Source organism: Miscanthus floridulus, chromosome 12, assembly GCF_019320115.1.
Source record: "Miscanthus floridulus cultivar M001 chromosome 12, ASM1932011v1, whole genome shotgun sequence".
In the NCBI taxonomy this organism is placed as follows: Eukaryota; Viridiplantae; Streptophyta; class Magnoliopsida; order Poales; family Poaceae; genus Miscanthus; species Miscanthus floridulus.
Window position 1 is genome coordinate 59,682,919 of NC_089591.1, and position 19,608 is coordinate 59,702,526.

Here is a 19,608-nt window from a genome sequence, read left to right on the forward strand (position 1 = left end):
AAATATTATCATAAATCATAGTGGCTATAGAATAAGTTATTCTATGGCCAGCTGCAGAATAGTCTTATCGTGTGTGTGTGTGTGTGTATATATATATATATATATATATATATATATATATATATATATATATATATATATATATATATATATATAGGGAGAGACTATTCAGCAGCCGGCTATAAAATAAGTTATTCTGTAGCCACCTCTATTTACCATAATTTTATATACTAATTTACCATAATGTCAATACATATTTACGATAGTTGGGTTACTATAACACATGGAAATATTTACCATAACGTTATAGTAAACCACTTAGTAAGGAGTTACTGTAAATCTCGTAAATTAACATAGTAATTATCGTAACTCAAAGTGGCTACAGAATAAGTTATTCTATGGCCAGCTACAGAATAATAGTTCTATATATATATATATATATATATATATATATATATATATATATATATATATATATATATATATATATATATATATATGGAGAGGCTATTCAGTAGCCGGCTACAAAATAAGTTATTCTGTAGCCACCTCCATTTACTATAATTTTATATACTAATTTACCATAATATAAATACATATTTACGATAGTTGGGTTACTATAACACATGGAGATATTTACCATAACGTTATATTAAACCACTTAGTAAGGAGTTACTATAATCTCGTAAAATAACATAGTAATTATCGTAACTCAAAGTGGCTACAGAATAAGTTATTCTGTAGCCAGCTACAGGATAGTAGTTCTTTTATATATATATATATATATATATATATATATATATATATATATATATATATATATTCTCTCCAGAGGCAGACGCCAACGTGCAGTTAGAAACTCATATATTGCGTAAAAGAACTCCAGAAAGACATAGCGTACAGTATATGCTGAGATACGTATGCCAAGGCAAACGACATGCTAGCTTACGGAGTATGCACCATAAGTGCGGCCGTGCTCAATGCACAAGTTTACTCTAAATTGTTTCGCTGAAATTTAGCTTATGCTAATGCTTATACCAAAATTGTTGTAAGACGAAAACATCGTTCGGGTCGCTGAAAAGTACTGCCGAAGTAGTACAACAACACAGAGCCATATGTTAGTAAAATCCACTTCTTTTTCCTTCAGAAAATGGAGCCCACTGCTTGACTATATTTATTGTATCTACATGAAAATTCAGAATTTCAGAGTTATATTTTTTTTTTCCGATGACACGGAGGGTACTCTTCTCGTTTCCTGATATCCAATACTTGTGACTGCACGCTTCAATCACAGCTTATACGGACTAGTCCTGCAAGTAAAGAAAACATAAGCGCTCGTGGATGAACTTCACGTGGGGCTGGAAGCAGCTAAAATACGGTCGGCCGTAATTTGGACTATCCGCACGGCCTTACCGTTTTTAGTAAAGTAGAACTGTTATATCCTTTTTTCAGCAACAATGCTAATTGCTGGATTGCGTTGGCGCACGGAAGAAAAGTTTTTCCGCCGTTTTCATGCAAGCTTATTGGCTTGCGCGGCCCAGGTCCAGATACTGACCACGGTTATTGTGGAAAAAGAAGCAAGTCAGGCCCAGACATATGCTTTCAGGTACTGCAGGTACGCGTTCAAAAAAGGGGCAATTTGTATTCAGGAAAAAAATACATGCAGTAAGCTTCCCATCTCATAAGAACACATTTGCATCTGCAGTTCTCTAGAACACAACGCTATACATATAGTCCCTAGGAAAGCACACATTTGCACAACTTCTCTGTACATAGCCTACATCTTGTGTCTACATGGCTTGCATCCTGTATGTTAAAACAAGGATAACATATGTCATAAATTTGTTGCTAGATGGAGATAAAAAAGGATGCATATGTTAAAAAAAATCAAAACCTTATGTTGCCTATTTGAGAAGACATTGTTGTCTAAAAGTAGTAGTATTATTGCTTAATTGAGGTGCCTATATTGCCCAAATCAATATTGTTATTGATGTCTTGTGTTAAAAACAGAAATATCATTGCACTAACACATTATCTTTTCATTGTAGGCGACAAATACCACAAGCGTTATGGACTTGAATAACCCACCACCAGAATTTGACTATGATTTCTTAGATACAATGTTTCAAGAGCCAACAGATGCAGCTGAGCCAATATTTTGCACTCAGCAACTACCAAAACCAACAGGGTGTACGAAACGAAAATTGAGAACACTGACTGAAACTAAACAAACTACAGGCCGAGTTATAGCTGATGATCACATCAATTTCGGTCCAATTGAACTGCTACTGGTAAACTAAAAACTGCAGAGACATTACCTGAACTCTTGAACTGTTGTTGGACAGCTGATGTTTCAGTAGAACTGCTGCTGCTACAAAATTACCAAGCACTCAAAAAGAGCTAGTAGGTCAGGCAAAAAGATAAATAAATCCATACAAACACCAAGCAGCTGCAAAAAAGAACATGGCAAGCCGCTGATCAAACCTGAAGAAAACAGAGCTAAGCTATGCAGTGCCAAAATGCTGCTTATGCTGGAGATGCTAGTTGAGGCTGCAGGTGCTATGACCTGCAGAAAACTGGAGCAACCAATCAATAGAGAAAAAGCAAGGATCCGAAAAAAACACAGCAAGCTGCATTTTCTTGGGCAATGCTGTAGTGGATTGCATTTTCTTAGGCATTTTAAGTCTCATTTGTTAGGCAACAATGTCTTCCTTAATAAGCAATTTATGTATCCTGAAAAAGCAATTATAGTGTTTGTGTTCATTTGCAACCCACAGCCGTACACCACCCCCACCCCTGGTTTATTTGCAAAAAAAAAAGTAGAGATTCGATTAAAAGAAGCAGGTGCCTAACTGACATGGTTCTAAAATCCAACCCAATAAAAAGGGCAGACCCAGTGCCGGAGGCTCCCACATGAGTGGGGTCTGGGAAAGGAAAAAACCGAGGCAAGCCTTCCCCCCGCAAATCTGCAGAGAGGCTGCTTCGAACCCACGACCTGGTGACTCGGTGAGACAGCTCTCACCACTGCACCGGGCCTGCCCTTATTCTAAAATCCAACCCAATCATCCTCCAAAAATATAAATTCCTCTCTCACCACATATGTACTTATTTACATATATTGCACATATCATACCTGCTTTGTGCTTTGTACTTGATCTCCCCCTGAGATAACTTGGAACCTGAATAGAAAAAACAGAGAGATTACAGAAGAATGATATAAAATTGCCTAATCATTTGCATTATTTTGCCTTAATCTTGCCACAATATTGCCTGGTCAGAGTATATTTAGTTGCCTATTCGCTTGGGTTGCAAGGTGATACCAGGGGAGTGTGTTGTTTCTCAACATAAGCTTTTGATGGCAGACTTTCGTTTTCAGGTGTGTGCCCGTAGGGATAAACAAGCTAAGATTGAAAGAACAAAGTGGTGGAAACTGAAAGGGAGACGTCAGAGGTATTCAGGGAAATGGTTATCAAAGAGAGCTCTTGGAAGGAAGAAAATGACATAAACAACATGTGGGAGAAGATGGCAACCAACATTCGGAATGTGGCAAAAGAGGTGTGTGGAGTACCCAAAGGAAGTGGAGGCGAGGCTAAAGATACTTGGTGGTGGAACGAGAAAGTCCAAAGGGCTATTAAGGAGAAGAAAGAGTGCTATAGACGCTTGTACCATGACAGGAGTGTGGACAACATAGAGAAGTACAAGGTGGCAAAGAAGACTGCAAAGCGAGCTGAGCTGTAAGTGTGGCAAAGGGTAGAGCGTACGAGAATCTTTACCAAAGTTTGAGTACGAAGGAAGGAGAGAAGGACATTTATAGGATGGCTAGGGTTCGTGAGAGAAAGACAAGGGACTTCAACCAAGTTAAGTGCATTAAGGATGAAAGGGAGCATCTCTTAGTGAAGGAGGATGAGATCCAACATCGATGGCAAGAGTATTTTGCAAATTGTTCAATGGTGAGAATACGGACACAACCTTTCAGTTAGATGACTCTTTTGATGACACCAATAGGCGCTTTGTGCGGAGAATCCAAGAATCTAATGTCAGAGAGACGTTGAAAAGGATGAAAGGAGATAAGACGATTAGACCGGATGGTATCCCAATCGAGGTGTGGAGATGCCTCGGGGACATAGCTATAGTATGGCTAACCAAGCTGTTCAACCATATTTTTCGATCGAACAAGATGCCTGATGAGTGGAGGAGAAATATATTGGTACCGATCTACAAGAATAAAGGGGATATTTAAAGTTGTACTAATTACCGGAGAATTAAGTTGATGAGCCATACTATGAAGCTATGGGAGAGAGTTATCGAGCATCGCTTGAGAGCAATAATGCGAGTCTCTGTGAACCAATTTGGTTTCATACCCGAAAGGTCAACCATGGAAGTCATTTTCTTAATAAGACAAGTTATGGAGGGAATAGTGAGAAGAAGAAGGACCTACACATGGTTTTTATTGACTTGGAGAAAGCTTATGATAAAATACCAAGGAATGTTATGTGGTGGGCATTGGACAAACATAAAGTCCCAACGAAGTACGTCGGGCTCATTAAGGACATGTACAACAATGTTGTGACTAGAGTTCGAACAAGTGATGGAGACACGGATGACTTCCCGATTAGGATAGGACTACATCAAGGGTCAACTTTGAGCCCTTATTTGTTTGCCTTAGTGATGGATGAGGTCACAAGTGACATAAAGGGGACATCCCTTGGTGTATGCTTTTCGCGGACGATGTAGTGCTAGTTGATGAAAGCCGGACAGGAGTGAACCAGAAACTGGAGTTATGGCAGGAGACTTTGGAGTCCAAAGGTTTTAGACTCAGTAGAACTAAAACTGAGTATATGAGATGTGACTTCGGCACTACTACTCGGGAGGAGTAAGATATTAGTTTGGAAGGTCAAGTAATGCCTAGGAAGGATACCTTTCGATATTTATGATCAATGTTATAGAGAGACGGGGATATTGATGAAGATGTTAGCCATAGAATCAAAGCAGGGTGGATGAAGTGGCGCCAAGCATCTGGTGTCCTATGTGACAAAAGGGTACCACAGAAGCTAAAAGACAAGTTTTATAGGACGGCGATTAGACCTGCTATGTTGTATGGTGCAGAATGTTGGCCTACGAAAAGACGACATGTTCAACAGATAAGTGTCGCGGAAATGCGTATGTTGTGTTGGATTTGCGGTCATATAAGAAGGGATCGAGTTCGGAACTATGATATACGTGATAGATTAGGGGTAGCACCAATTGAAGAAAAGCTTGTCCAACACCGGTTGAGATGGTTTGGACATGTCCAACGGAGACCTCCAGAGGCACCGGTGCGTAGTGGAATTCTAAGCCAGGATAGTAACGTGAAGAGAGGCAGAGGAAGACCGAAGTTGACTTGGGTAGAGGCAATAAAAGGAAACTTGAAAGGATGGAATATACCCAAAGACTTAGCCTTAGATAGGAGTGCTTGGAAGACAGCTATTCACATGCCTGAACCTTGATTGCTTCTGCTGGATTTCAACTCTAGTCTACCCCAACTTGTTTGAGACTTAAAGGCTTTGTTGTTGTTGTTGTTGTTGATTTCCAATGAAGTTCAGTAATTAATCAATGCACATGTAGTCACATCAATTAGTGGTATCATGCTAATTGGGAGAATTTTTGCTAACTTTGTGGAACTAATCATGACAGTAAGTGGCACAATTTTTGCTAGGTTTAAAAACATGGATGCAAAGTAAGTCAAAGCTGTAAACATTAATATGTGTCAGACTGATCATAAGATGATCTGTCTCATTTAGAATGCACAAACCACAAGAAGCAAGGCCCGACTTTGATTAATTTTCATCATTGATATTTGAAATGTGTGAACACTTCATATTCATTGTCATCTAATTTGTTTGTAAAGAAAACAATGCGGCATCCAATTCTAAGATAACAGAAATCACCAGGTACAAATATCTTGGATGCCTCCTTTAGAGTTCCCAAATCAGTTATATCTTTTGCCTGCGAACAAATATTTGTGGAACATCATTTAGAAATGGTCATGCGCAGACCATATAAAGTTCCTTCATGGTGAGCAAATCAGTGTCAGCATCAATGCATCTGATAATATAGGCCTTATTAATTGACTCTTTCTTTACAAAGAAGGTTTCGGTCATACTCATACCTATGCTAGTGTGCCCTTTTATTGTTAAACACTCAAAACTCAATAAACTTTGAAAATTCATTGCACTAAAAAGAAATTCATCGAACTAAAAAAGTAATAAGAGCAAGTTCAACTGATGATACAAGTGCTCTTATTTATATAGTAGTCACTGACCAACTCTTGCTATTTCAAATTTCCATTGTATCATTGCTATTCAGGGAAAGGGTTATCAAAGAGGGCTCTTAGAAGGAAGAAGAGGACATAAACAACATGTGGGAGAAGATGGCAACCAACATTCGGAAGGTGGCCTCAGAGGTGTGTGGAGTAACCAAAGGAAGTGGAGGCGAGGCTAAAGATACTTGGTGGTGGAACGAGGAAGTCCAAAAGGCTATTAAGGAGAAGAAAGAGTGCTATAGACGCTTGTACCATGACAGGAGTGTGGACAACATAGAGAAGTACAAGGTGGCAAAAAAGACTGCAAAGCGAGCTGAGCTGTAAGTGTGGCAAAGGGTAGAGCGTACGAGGATCTTTACCAACGTTTGAGTACGAAGGAAGGAGAGAAGGACATTTATAGGATGGCTAGGGTTCGTGAGAGAAAGACAAGGGACTTCAACCAAATTAAGTGCATTAAGGATGAAAGGGGGCATCTCTTAGTAAAGGAGGATGAGATCCGACATCGATGGCAAGAGTATTTTGACAAATTGTTCAATGGTGAGAATACGGACACAACCTTTCAGTTGGATGACTCTTTTGATGACACCAATAGGCGCTTTGTGCGGAGAATCAAGAATCTGAGGTCAGAGAGGCGTTGAAAAGGATGAAAGGAGGTAAGGCGATGGGACCGGATGGTATCCCAATCGAGGTGTGGAGATGCCTCGGGGACATAGCTATAATATGGCTAACCAAGCTGTTCAACCATATTTTTCAATCGAACAAGATGCCTGATGAGTGGAGAAGTATATTGATACCGATCTACAAGAATAAAGGGGATATTCAAAGTTGTACTAATTACCGGGGAATTAAGTTGATGAGTCATACTATGAAGCTATGGGAGAGAGTTATCAAACATCGCTTGAGAACAATAACGCGGGTCTCTATGAATCAATTTGGTTTCATGCCCGGAAGGTCAACCATGGAAGCTATTTTCTTAATAAGACAAGTTATGGAGCGGTATGGAGAGAAGAAGAAGGACCTACACATGGTTTTTATTGACTTGGAGAAGGCTTATGATAAAATACCAAGAAATGTTATGTGGTGGGCTTTGGACAAACATAAAGTCCCAACGAAGTACGTCGGGCTCATTAAGGACATTTACAACAATGTTGTGACTATAGTTCGAACAAGTGATGGAGACACGGATGACTTTCCGATTATGATAGGACTACATCAAGGGTCAGCTTTGAGCCCTTATTTGTTTGCCTTAGGGATGGATAAGGTCACAAGGGACATTCAAGGGGAGATCCCTTGGTGTATGTTTTTCGCGGACGATGTAGTGCTAGTTGATGAAAGCCGAACATGAGTGAATCAGAAACTAGAGTTATGTGAGAGACTTTGGAGTCCAAAGGTTTTAGACTCAGTAGAACTAAAACTGAGTATATGAGATGTGACTTCGGCACTACTATTCGGGAGGAGGAAGATATTAGTTTGGAAGGTCAAGTAGTGCCTAGGAAGGATACCTTTCGATATTTAGGATCAATGCTACAGAGAGACGGGGATATTGATGAAGATGTTAGCCATAGAATCAAAGCATGGTGGATGAAGTGACGTCAAGCATCTGGTGTCCTATGTGACAAAAGGGTACCACAGAAGCTAAAAGGCAAGTTTTATAGGACGACGATTAGACCTGCTATGTTGTATGGTGCAGAATGTTGGTCTACGAAAAGACGACATGTTCAACAGCTAAGTGTCGCGGAAATGCGTATGTTGCGTTGGATTTGCGGTCATACAAGAAGGGATCGAGTTCGGAACGATGATATACGTGATAGATTAGGGGTAGCACCAATTGAAGAAAAGCTTGTCCAACACCGGTTGAGATGGTTTGGACATGTCCAACGGAGACCTCCAGAGGCACCGGTGCGTAGTGGAATCCTAAGCCAGGATAGTAACGTGAAGAGAGGCAGAGGAAGACCGAAATTGACTTGGGTAGAGGCAATAAAAGGAGACTTGAAAGGATGGAATATACCCAAAGACTTAGCCTTAGATAGGAGTGCTTGGAAGACAGCTATTCACGTGCCTGAACCTTGATTGCTTCTGCTGGGTTTCAACTCTAGCCTACCCAACTTGTTTGGGACTTAAAGGCTTTGTTGTTGTTGTTGTTGTTGTATTGTATCATTGCTATTATAGATGCATAATACATACAAGTCATGATTGCTTAAAGGTACAGCACTGTATCATGAAATTCAGAACACTGACTGAACATAAAAAAACTGCAGGCTAAGTTACAGCAGCTAGCTAGTGAATAAAAATTATTAAATCTTAGCTGAGAGGAAGGAATGATCACATAAACACATCAATTTCGGTCCACTGAACTGCTGCTGGTAAACAAAAAGTTGCAGAGGGAAATATTACCTTAAGTCCTGAAACTGTTGTTGGAAAGCTGATGTTTGTGGCAAAACTGTTGCTGCTACAAAATTACCAAGCACTCAAAAGCTAGTAGGTCAGACAAAGGATAAATAAATCAATACGAACACCAAGCAGCTGCAAAGAAGCTAGGGAGAATATGGCAAGCCGCTGCTCAAACCTGAAGAAACCAGAGCTAAGCTATGCAGTGCCAAAATGCTGCTTATGCTGCCCAATAGTGGCCTAGCTGAGGCTGCAGTTGCTATGACCTACAGATAAGAACTGAAGCAACCAATCAACAGAGAAAGCACGGATCTGAGAAAGCACAAGAAGCTACATTTTCTTAGGCAATTTAAGTATCATTCGTTAGGCAACAATGTCTCCTAAATAAGCAATTTATGTATTCTGAAAAACCTAGTGTCTGTTCATTTGCAATCCATAGCCCCACCCTCACCCCCGGTTTATTTGCAAAAAAAAATACACAACTCTGTTTTCATTTTTTTATGCATCGCACCTGTTTGTGTAACGAGCAAAAATACAGATCAAATGGAGGCAAGGTGATGATGTCAAAAAACTAGTTTTGTACAAAAGGCAGACTAGTTTAATGACTGAACATAAATGATCAGCATTGATCTGTCAGCAACAATATGTCACCTGCATTAGTCAGCACCATCCTCCCAATCTGCATCTCCCAAAATTTTCTTAGGCAATTTAAGTGCCATTCGTTAGGCATCAATGTCTTCCTAAATAAGCAATTTCGCCTATACTTACTAGTCAAAAAGGCCACCCATACATTGTGATAAAACAGGCATTATGATAGACACAGAGCTGTAGGCATGAAAAACTAATGTCTACATAAAGGCAATGTTCGGCAAGGCGAGATTCCACGGTCGCCTAGGCGCGACTAGGCGCTGGGCGGAGGCCTACCGCGGCGCCTACGGGGGTAGGCGTACATCTAGGCGGTCCGCGCGCCTCCGCGGCGTTCCGCGACGCCTCCGCGGCGCCTGGGCGGCGAGTAGGCGGACGAGGCGGCGGCTGGGCGGGAGCGCGCAGGCGCGGGACTCTGTTTTCGCGGGCGGGAGCGCGCACGCGCGAGAGCAGGCGACAGCGCGGGAAAGAAAACGGCTGCGCGGGAAGGAAAAGAGCAGAGCGCCGGTGCCTATAGAAAGGATTAGAGAGAGATAGAGACATAGAGAGAGAGAGGAGAATAGGAGAAGGAGATCCTCACTGCTGTCCGCCGCCGGTCTTCATCTCTCCTGCCGGCTGCCACCCGTAGCACCGGCGAGTCCGGTGTCCCGCCGAGGCTCGTTGCAGGGAAGGGTGGAGGCGAGTCCAGAGTTCCTCCTCGAGCCCACCAGGGGAGGGAGTCACTGAGTCCAGAGGTCCTCGTCGCTGCCTTCCACAAGCCCAAGGTGAGGTCTGCCCACCCCCTGCTCCTCTCTCCTCTGCTCGACTGCTCCCTTCCATCTTCCTGCTCTGTACGCCTGTGCTGTTCTGCTGTGTGCGGTGTGCCTGTGTGCTGCTGCTGTTTACCTACTACCTTTGGAGATCTGGTTGATGCTATATAATATGCCTGAATGCCTGCTGTTCTTGCTCTGTATCTAGCATCTATTATCTGCATCTGTGATGTACTAACATCTGCTATCTGGTTGATGCTATTTAATTATTTATATAGTTTATTCAGCTATATATATGCTGAAATACAAAAAGGGAAAAACGCCTAGGCGCGCCTAGGCGCTAGGCAAGGGGTCACCGCCTTGAAAACGCCTAGCGCCTAAAAAAACATTGCATAAAGGAAACATAAGAGAGTCAGAGACATTAGCAAAGCTTTCTCTTACTAATATCAGTGTCAAAGAGCTTGCACAATCCACCAAAGATGAACCAATGCTGCAAAACGGTTTCCCATCTCAACTGGAGGACAACGAATGCCAATAAAACGAGATCACGTCAGGTTGCCACAAGAGAATGGGTGCGTGCAGAAATTGCATAGTTTGAAAATAAATCGTGCTCACCTTCCTGTGAAAACAGGAGAGCCTGAACCTGAAATGCGTTAATCTCTTGATCTATTGATGCAAAAAGTGCATCATAAGGCAATGAACCAGTAGCTGAAAATTACATCCCACATTCCGACTAAGTGACTTTAAGGTCTGTCCTATGATAGATGTCTACAGTAAACAGAAAAGAATGTGTCTTCTATAAAGAAGCAAGTTTTGCATGAAAGAACGTGTCTTCTATAAAGGAGCAAGTTTGGCATGAAAAATTCCTGAAGCTGCCTGCCCTGTGTTCCATTTACAATTTTGATCCAATCGAGTTTAGCTCAGATGTCAAGAAACAATAGTACTTGCATCTGATCTAAATCGGAGTTCAAAATAACAAGTTCAACTAATCATCTTTTAGGAACAGATTAAAAGAATCATCTACAACAATGAACCTAAGACAGAAACACCGCATGACAAGCACAGAGATCAATGACTCATAAAACCTTCAAAACAGAAATTTTATTCTAACTTTCAAGGAACGAGTGAAAGATGTTATTCTCCAGATATATATATATATATATAACAAATGTCTGATCAAATAGTAACCTAACTTGGCTTGCTGCCTTTACTGAATATATATATATATGGTTCTGGGCAGAGCCAACAGGACATCTAGTTACTAGTTAGAGACCTATGTCGAATTTGCAACAGAAGTTAGCCAGTGATACAGCTTCCTCTGTAAGCAGTAGCGTAATCATGTTATATTTTCAGAAATGCTATAAAAAACACGTGTTTTAGCGCAAAAAAAACACATGGATTTTTTCTCTCTTTTTCCCTCCGTTCTGCTGGCGCGGGCACGGGCGCTGCCGTCGCGCAGGCCGCAGGCACGGGTCACGCCGCCCAGGATCCGCTCTGCTCGAGGCCGGACATGGTGTCAGGATTTGCCTCTCCGCTCGAGGCTGGCTGCTGCTCTACTGCAGCTTGCTCCTGGGTAGCGGTGGAGGAGTCTGGCCGCACGCGTCCTCCAGTAGCCTCTCCTCCTCCTCTGCTGTGATTTGTCCTTCCATAGAAAAAAATTGTTTCTTGTGATCTGTGGATCTGTGATCTTGTGATTGTCTGGAGATAGAAGAAGGCTGGAGGCTGAAGGTAGAAGGAGGGTGGAGGTTGTTGGATCTTAATTCTATGGTGAAAAAAAAAATCATGTGTTGAAACTGCATAAAACACACGGTTGTTGGATAGACAGACTCTATATTTTTCTACAAGCAAGAGAAATGGGAAGAGGAGACATTTTGTACATTAAAAATAACAAATGTCAATTCCTGGGTATGATCTCTGGTCATCAGGGATCTGTATGATACAAGAACTCGGAACTGAACTCTAGAAAGGCAAAACCGTGTCCATTTGATGAAGACCCTGAACCACAGTAGCACGAACAGAAAACACATGATATTCCAATGATATTCCAGATGGGCAATATATTGGGGACAACTGACAAGCAAGCTCCCAGCTAGTCAGAACGACATGTAGAACAATGTGGCCTTGAACACATATAGAAGGGTTAATATGACAACAAACTTTACAGAATAACCTGAGATAAATTCTAGGGGAATTACAGATGTCTGGCAAAAACACTAAAATAGCAAAGCTCTTATAACCTCTAGGAATGTGATCTTGAGCTGATTTGACGGCTTAATCACCACACTTATGAGCTCATCCCTACATCAAACAAAGGAGTAGAGCACTCCGCATTTAGCATGTGCAACACGTCACCACCAAAATTCATTCCCACAGCATCCTTGTGAAACTGAGACAAATGTACAGAACTGGAATGGCCGCAGTTCATGGAGTAGAGCGAGGCCTTACCTACCTACCTATCTGGAGACGTGAAGCGGGCCGCGTACGCCCGGGGCTTGGCCTTGTCGCCGTAGTATGTCATCCCGGCGTTGTAGTCCTGAGACGCGGAAGGACTGAAGGAGTCAGCATTCACCAATTTGAAACCAAACACTGAGCTCGCACCGCCCCCCCCCCCCCCCCCCCCCCCCCCCCCCCCCCCCCCCCCTCTCACCCCCGCGACGGCCAGCAACCCTAACCGCAGGAGGAAGATGGAACATAGGAGAGAAGAAACAGTCCAAGTTGCTAATTACCTCGGGCTCGAGGATGTCGTCGAAGGCCGGAGGCACGCGGATGGAGAAGCCGCTGCCGTAGTACTACGACCAGGGCCTCGTGTTCGCGATGCCGCCCAGCACCGGGGATCCCGGTTTAGAGGACGGCGTTTGCGTTTGCGGCGAGGGTGGCGGAGATGGGGACGTCGCCTCCGCGCCCGCGGTGGGGGCGGAGAAGGAGGCCGAGGCAATGGCGACGGTGGTGTGGACGGTGAAGCCGCGGCGCGAGGCCCCGCAGCGGCACAGAGGTCGCCGTGGTGGGCTCGGGTGATGTGGCAAAGGGGCGAGCGGGAGGAGCGCGGCGGGGGCCGGGGGCCATGGCGCCACGCCGAGCTGGCGGATCTGAGGGTTGCCAGCTCGCGGAGAGATGAGATCAGGGAGGTGCAGATCTGAGCCACAGATAGCGAGGGAATAATTAACTTTTTTACCAAACTTACCGGAGGAGAGGTATATAAAATACTATATCAGTCACTCACACGTAAGTGACACATGTTATATTGTCATTCGTAATAATGGTAAAAAATTAAATGCCCCAATAGCAAGAGGGAGGGAGAGAAGAGTAAGTGCCACAGGAGATTTAACTTTTTAAGGACCTGCACCTCTTGAGATCTCACTGCAACGGCTGGCAATACGACTTTGACACGCAACGGAGAGAAGAGATACAGAATTGCCACTTTTGCACTCGTGGCACGACAGCGCGTCAATCCAGATGGGATCCGAAGCAGCATGGGGGTGGCAAATGACCGCGGCTGCCCCTGCCCTCTGCTGCTAACCCAGCCGGGCCGCACTCAGTCGCCTCGCCCGACCCATTCGTCCGTTCTTCGTCTCCCCGCTCTTGCCGTAGTCCTCCTCCGCCGCTGCCACCATCCAACGCCACCGCCGCCTTCCTCTCCCTCCCTCCTCTTCTAGCTTTCTCGATGGATTGAAGGTACGTGTGGACCGCCATTGTCTCCATCTCGCTCGTTTTATTGCACCGATTTTGATGGGACTGTAGGTTAGGTTAGGGTTCCTACCAGTGATTGTGAAATTGTCCGCCTTCCTTGCTTCGTAGGTCGTTGATGTAGTGGCTTCTGTTGTGGTGGAGATTGGAGACGCAATGGATTGGAGTGGTTGCCCTATTTGGTAAGTTAAACTTCAGTGCACTTCGTCCTCGCTTTGATTACGGATTGGGAAGATGCTGTGTAGTAGGATACCGTCTAACAGTTTGATTTGTGTTTTTTGTTCGTTATTGTGTCAGGATTGATCCTGACAACGCTTTTAGATTAGTTGTTAAGGTTTCTAAGTATGTTGCTGATGGTGAGTAAGGGCAAGTAGAAATGTCACCGCATGAGCATGAATTATGGCTGGATAGGACTGTGCAGTTTTCTCTGTCTAAATTTCATGATGAAATAGCCAGTAAGATAATATAGAGACCTTCACAGACATTGGTTGTTTGGGTGGTTGATAGTGACAGTGAATCTGAATGGAAAGTTAGGAGGGATGAACATTTTGAGCAGCTAATAAAGGATAGATGGAATGACAGGGTAGCTATGCTTGTAGTGGATGTAGTCAGCAAACATGCTCAAACTGACAATGCTAGCTCTGGTGTTAGGTGTGCATCTAGTGTCACTTCTACACAAGGCAGTGGTGCTCCTGGTAATGCACAAGGCAATGGTGCTCCTGATAATGTAGAAGGAAGTGTTGTCCCTGATAATGTTGAAGGCAATGGTGACACCTGTAGCTCTCCACCTCCATCTGTGCTAGTGGAAGAAGCAGAAGAGGGTGATTGGGCTGAGTTGACTATATTGGCAAAGCCTAATGAGGATGGAGAGGCCAAGGAAGTTGCTGATGAGGACAAAGTGTATGAGGCAATGGGTTTCAAAGCAATAGATGAAAGAGCAGAGGAAGCAGCTAGGGAAGCTATGCCTATCCCTACCATGATAGCTGAGATGCAGAGTGATATGGCACATGCAGCTGTACCAGTTGATGATCTTATGGGTGAGGAGCCGATGTTTGATTGGGACAGAGATAATCCAGATATGTCTGTAGGGGTTTCTTACCCTTCTATGGATGATTTCAGATTAGCTGTGAGACAGTATGCAATTGTTAAGGAGTTTGAACTTCACACTTCACACTCTGATACATCAAGGTTTAGGGGAAACTGTGCTTCTCTTGGATGTCCTTAGATTATTAGAGCTAGAACCCAACATGATGAGAGTGTCAGGGTATTTTTTTATAGATTTGTTTTGTTTTATTTAAACTGTCTGGATGTTATGTTTATTTGGTTACTTATGTTTGGCTGTTTTGTGCATGTGTAGGTGCAAATAAATGAAGAGCAGCATAATTGTGCCTCTAGAAGTAGAGTGGTTGGTAGGATGGCCTCACAAACTTGGGTGGTAGAGAGGGCTATTCCACTACTCAAGAAGAAGCCAAGCATGGGTCCAAAGGAAGTGCAGGAGGAGCTATAGACCAAATACAAGATTGAGATCCCCTACCAAATTGTAGTGTATGGCAGACAGAGAGCAGCCAACAAACTTTTTGGTAAGTGGGATGACTCCTTTGATTAGTTGTATAGATTTAAGGCAGAGGTAGAGATGAGATCACCTGATACCATAGTTGAGATAGCTACTGAAGAAGTTGATGGGAAGATTCATTTCAATAGATTTTTTTGTTGTTTTAAGGCAGCCATAGATGGTTTTAGAAATGGATGTAGACCATACATTAGTATAGACTCCACAAACCTTAATGGGCTGTGGAATGGCCACTTGCCCTCAGCCCAAGCATTAGATGGCCATAACTGGATGTATCCTTTAGCATTTGGATTGTTTGACACAAAAACCAAGGAAAACTGGATCTGGTTCATGGAGCAGCTTAGCAAAGCAATTGGACCTATGGACAAGTTAGCAGTATGCACTGATGCTTGCAAGGGTCTTGAGGCAGCAGTGGTTCAAGTGTGGCCTCATTGTGAGAAGAGAGAGTGCTTCAGACATTTGATGGAGAATATGAAGAAATATTACAGTGGAAATATCTATGCCAAAAACATGTGGCCTGCAGCTAGGGCCTATACTCCTCACAAATTCAAGTATTTCTTTCCAAGGGTCTAGGCTACCTCAAAGTGACCAAGGGGCATCTAGAAGAAGCAGAAGTCACAGAGATATACAAAGATGAAGAAGTGAGGAGGCATGTTGTGTATCTTACAAAGCATATTTGCACCTATAGAGAATGGTAGGTAACTGAGAAGCCATGCCCACATGCACTGGCTGTCATCACCACTATGAGGCAGCCCCAAATGGACCTATATGTGGACAAATACTACTCTATTAAGAAGTTTTAGGCTGCCTACCATGGTATTATCCTAAACATCACAATAGGAACCAATGGCCTGAGGTTGACATGGGTTTCAAGTTGTTGCCACCACTGTCCAAGAAGAAAAAACTACCAGGCAGATTGAAGAAGAGCAGGTACCTATCTCCAACTGAAAGAACTAGAAAAAGAACTAGGCAGGTAAAATGTATTGGCTATGGTGAGTATGGCCACAGAACTGGTAGCTAGAGGTGTGCACTGATAGGGACAAAGAAAAGGTAAATATTGAACTATTATCTTATTTCAATATATAAGCAACAACTAACCTAACTATGGTGTTTATTTACAGGAAGAGGACCAAGAAGACAACACCTAGACCAGGAAGAAAGAAGGCCAAGAAGGACCAACCACCAGTAGACCAATGAACACTAAGGACAAGAGCAGCAATGGCTAGAGAGGCAGCTGCAAAGGCAGCAAGAGAGGCTACAGAAGCAATAGATAAGGTTGCTGCTGCAGCAGAAGCAACAGAATAAGCAGAGAGGCATCTCCTGGATGTACCACCACCAGAGAGAATTCCACCATTAAGCCCAAGAACACCTCCAAGGTATGATACAACCTTTACAATTCTATGCTTGCCGAAGAATGCAACCATGAACTCCTGGATGTTTGAACACAGGAACACCTGCCTTGATTTGCAAGTTGTAAACCAGATTCAAGACATGCCTGCTGATGGTGCTCCAAAGAAGATGACACCAAAGAGGAAGCAGCTGGCATCCAAGGTCAGGAAGAGTCTAGGAAAGAAGACTCCAGCAAAGAAGGGGAAGAAAAAGTGAAACTTGTAGAGAACCTTTTGTGTGATCTTTTGTGTAGTGATGCATGGCCTGAACATTATATGCTTTATGTGGCCACAAGACAATGTGATATGTGTCCGTAAGCTTTTGTGTTGGAACTGGCCAAATGATTATGTAATGTGTGGCCTCAAGCTACTGTGATGTAAGTGGCCAAATGTCAATGGATGTGTAGACACCAACTACCTGAACCTGTTATGCTTTGTATTAAATTATGTGCCACTGCTCTATGAAATGATGTTCATGTGATCTATTTTTATCATACCTCTATGAATTATGTGTCAATTCATCATTTTAGTTTCAGTCATCCATCAGTTTCATTCATCCATCCAGATAATAAAATTTTGGAGATAACATTTTTCAGTTTCATTCCCCCATTACTTTATTACAGCATACATCACTACACACCCAAAGACAACACATACAACACAAGCAATGAACATGTTCATCTTCAACATCAGTTTCTCTAGCTTGTGCTCCAATTCCTTCCTCTACTTGTCAACATCTGGACTCCCCACTGAAGCTTCTTCTTCCACCACCTCTGCCCAGTTCGATGGCCGAACAATGATGATGCCGAGATCCTTCAACTGCTGGAAGTACTACTTTTCGAATCGATAGTACCCACACAATTTGGGGAACTAAAAAAGGGCACAAATTACAACCCTAACTGTGCTAATTTAGGAAAATCCAGGAGATAACTCACCCCATTCCTTGCACACTTGAAGTACAGATGGCCATGATTCTCACTATCCTTCTTGGTCCACACTTCCACTACTCGATCGAGATGGCAATCCGGGCAAGGGATCAATGGGAAACCGCTAAGCTCACCAATGGGATCGAGACCGACTGAGGCAATGCGGGTGCTTGGGCCACCGTGAAGCCTGCTCCTCGCTTGTCCACCTCCAGATGACTCCGAGTAATGCTCCATCGAGAAAGCTAGGAGAGGAAGGAGGGAGAGGAAGGCGGCGGCATCGTCGGATGGTGGTGGTGGCGGAGAGCTACAGCGAGAGCGGGGAGATGAAGAATGAGTGAATGGGCCAGGCGAGGCGACTGAGTATAGCCTGGCTGGGTTAGCAGCAGAGGGCAGGGCAGCTGTGGTCATTTGCCACCCCCATACTGCCTCGGATCCCACCTAGACTGACGCGATGTTGTGCCACGAGTGCAAAAGTGGCAATTCTATATCTCTTCTCTCTGTTGTGTGCTAAAGTTGTATTGCCAGCTGTTGCAGTGAGATCTCAGGAGGTGCCGATCCTTATAATGCTAAAAAATTAAATCTCCATCGGGGTGTGGGTGGAGTCGGGAGCGCAGGGGGTGTGGCTTTGCCACTCTAGTGGCGGCAGCACCTAGGAGCAAAGGGGGCATGCTAGGGCTTGGGGAGGCAGGGGTGTGTCGGGCTAGCTAGGCCTATAGCTAGGCCTACGGGGGCCAGAGGCAGCGTGTTGCTACATGCGCGTGGGCTCGCAGGGGCGCAAGGAAGGGAGGGGGTTTTGGCCCAAGAGAGGTAGAGGGTTTCCCATTTCGGATTAAAGGAGTTTTAAGGAAATATTCTAAAGGGATTGAGAGGAATATGGGAAAAAAGGAAAAAGGATTTTCCTTTTGTGACACAAGGAAATTTGTGAGGGATTCAAAAGGGAATTTTAGAGGAAATTGCTATGGCTTTGTACACTCCAAACTTCTACACAACTCAAACCCAAAACCAACTCAAGAACACATGCACTCTCCTACAATTAAATCTATATGAATGCTCCAAATTATTTATAAACTTTTATTTGTTTGACTTAGGTTTGACCTAGCGACTACATGCTTCACACATTGTAGAAAAAAACTTAAAAAGTTTGCATTTTTGTTGCACAAAAATCTAGGATATTATAGAGGGGCCAGCCTTGGTGCGGCCACACCAGGGGTGCAGGCGCACCCCTAAAAGCTCTAGTTTGGTTTTGGTTAATTGATGAAACCCTAAGTGCTAACCTAGTTTATCCAAGTGATGAAGCAATGGTAAAGATCATGATGATGGTGATGGCATGGTGATGATCAAATGCTTGAACTTGGAAAAGAAGAAAGAGAAAAACAAAAGGCTCAAGGCTAAGGTATAAATAGTAGGAGTCATTTTGTTTTAGTGATCGAGACACTTAGTGAGTGTGATCACATTTAGGATCGATAGTCGTACTATTAAGAGGGGTGAAACTCATATCGAAATGCGGTTATCAAAGTGCCACTAGATGCTCTAACTCATTGCATATGCATTTAGGACCTAGTGGAGTACTAACACCCTTGAAAATGTTTGTGAAAATATGCTAACACATGTACACAAAGGTGATATACTTGGTGGTTGGCACATTTGAGCAAGGGTTAGGAACTTCACTAGTGGAGTGTTCACCCGTAGAGTGCGGACAGTCCGACGGTGCCACCGGTGCCCTAGACAGAAAAGACGGAGGTCACTGTAAGTGACCGAACGCTGGTCTCGATTGGATTGGCGCGTCCGGTTAGTGGTAGCATAGGGTGCGCAGCATCGGTCTCTGACCGGACGCTGGGTCACTCAATGACCGGACACTAACAGGGTGCATCTGGTCCTACTGACGTGGCAGTGGACAGAGGAGTCACCGAGTGACCGGATGTTGGGTGTGTTCGGTCGAGCATGACCGGACGCGTCT

General features: G+C 43.6%; 1 protein-coding gene across 8 annotated transcripts; it reads right to left on the reverse strand.

Moving 5' to 3' along the window:
- Nucleotides 1–1,169: 1,169 nt before the first annotated feature.
- Nucleotides 1,170–13,197, reverse strand: LOC136497673 (uncharacterized). 8 transcript variants are annotated; one of them, XM_066493522.1, is made up of 8 exons: nt 12,810–13,197; nt 12,537–12,616; nt 12,321–12,381; nt 5,928–5,985; nt 3,134–3,179; nt 2,485–2,576; nt 2,319–2,371; nt 1,170–1,310 (listed from the first exon to the last, which is right to left on the reverse strand). In XM_066493522.1, exons 2-8 carry the CDS (start codon nt 12,599–12,601, stop codon nt 1,305–1,307), a joined length of 381 nt encoding a protein of 126 aa, XP_066349619.1. In that variant the 5' UTR covers nt 12,602–12,616; nt 12,810–13,197; the 3' UTR covers nt 1,170–1,304. The 8 variants fall into 8 exon arrangements, 3 of the variants coding, with proteins under 3 accessions (XP_066349619.1, XP_066349618.1, XP_066349617.1); XM_066493521.1 differs by lacking the exon at nt 1,170–1,310 and adding an exon at nt 1,611–1,806 and having other exon boundaries at nt 2,319–2,368; XM_066493520.1 differs by lacking the exon at nt 1,170–1,310 and adding an exon at nt 1,611–1,806.
- Between the last annotated feature and the right edge of the window lie 6,411 nt (nt 13,198–19,608).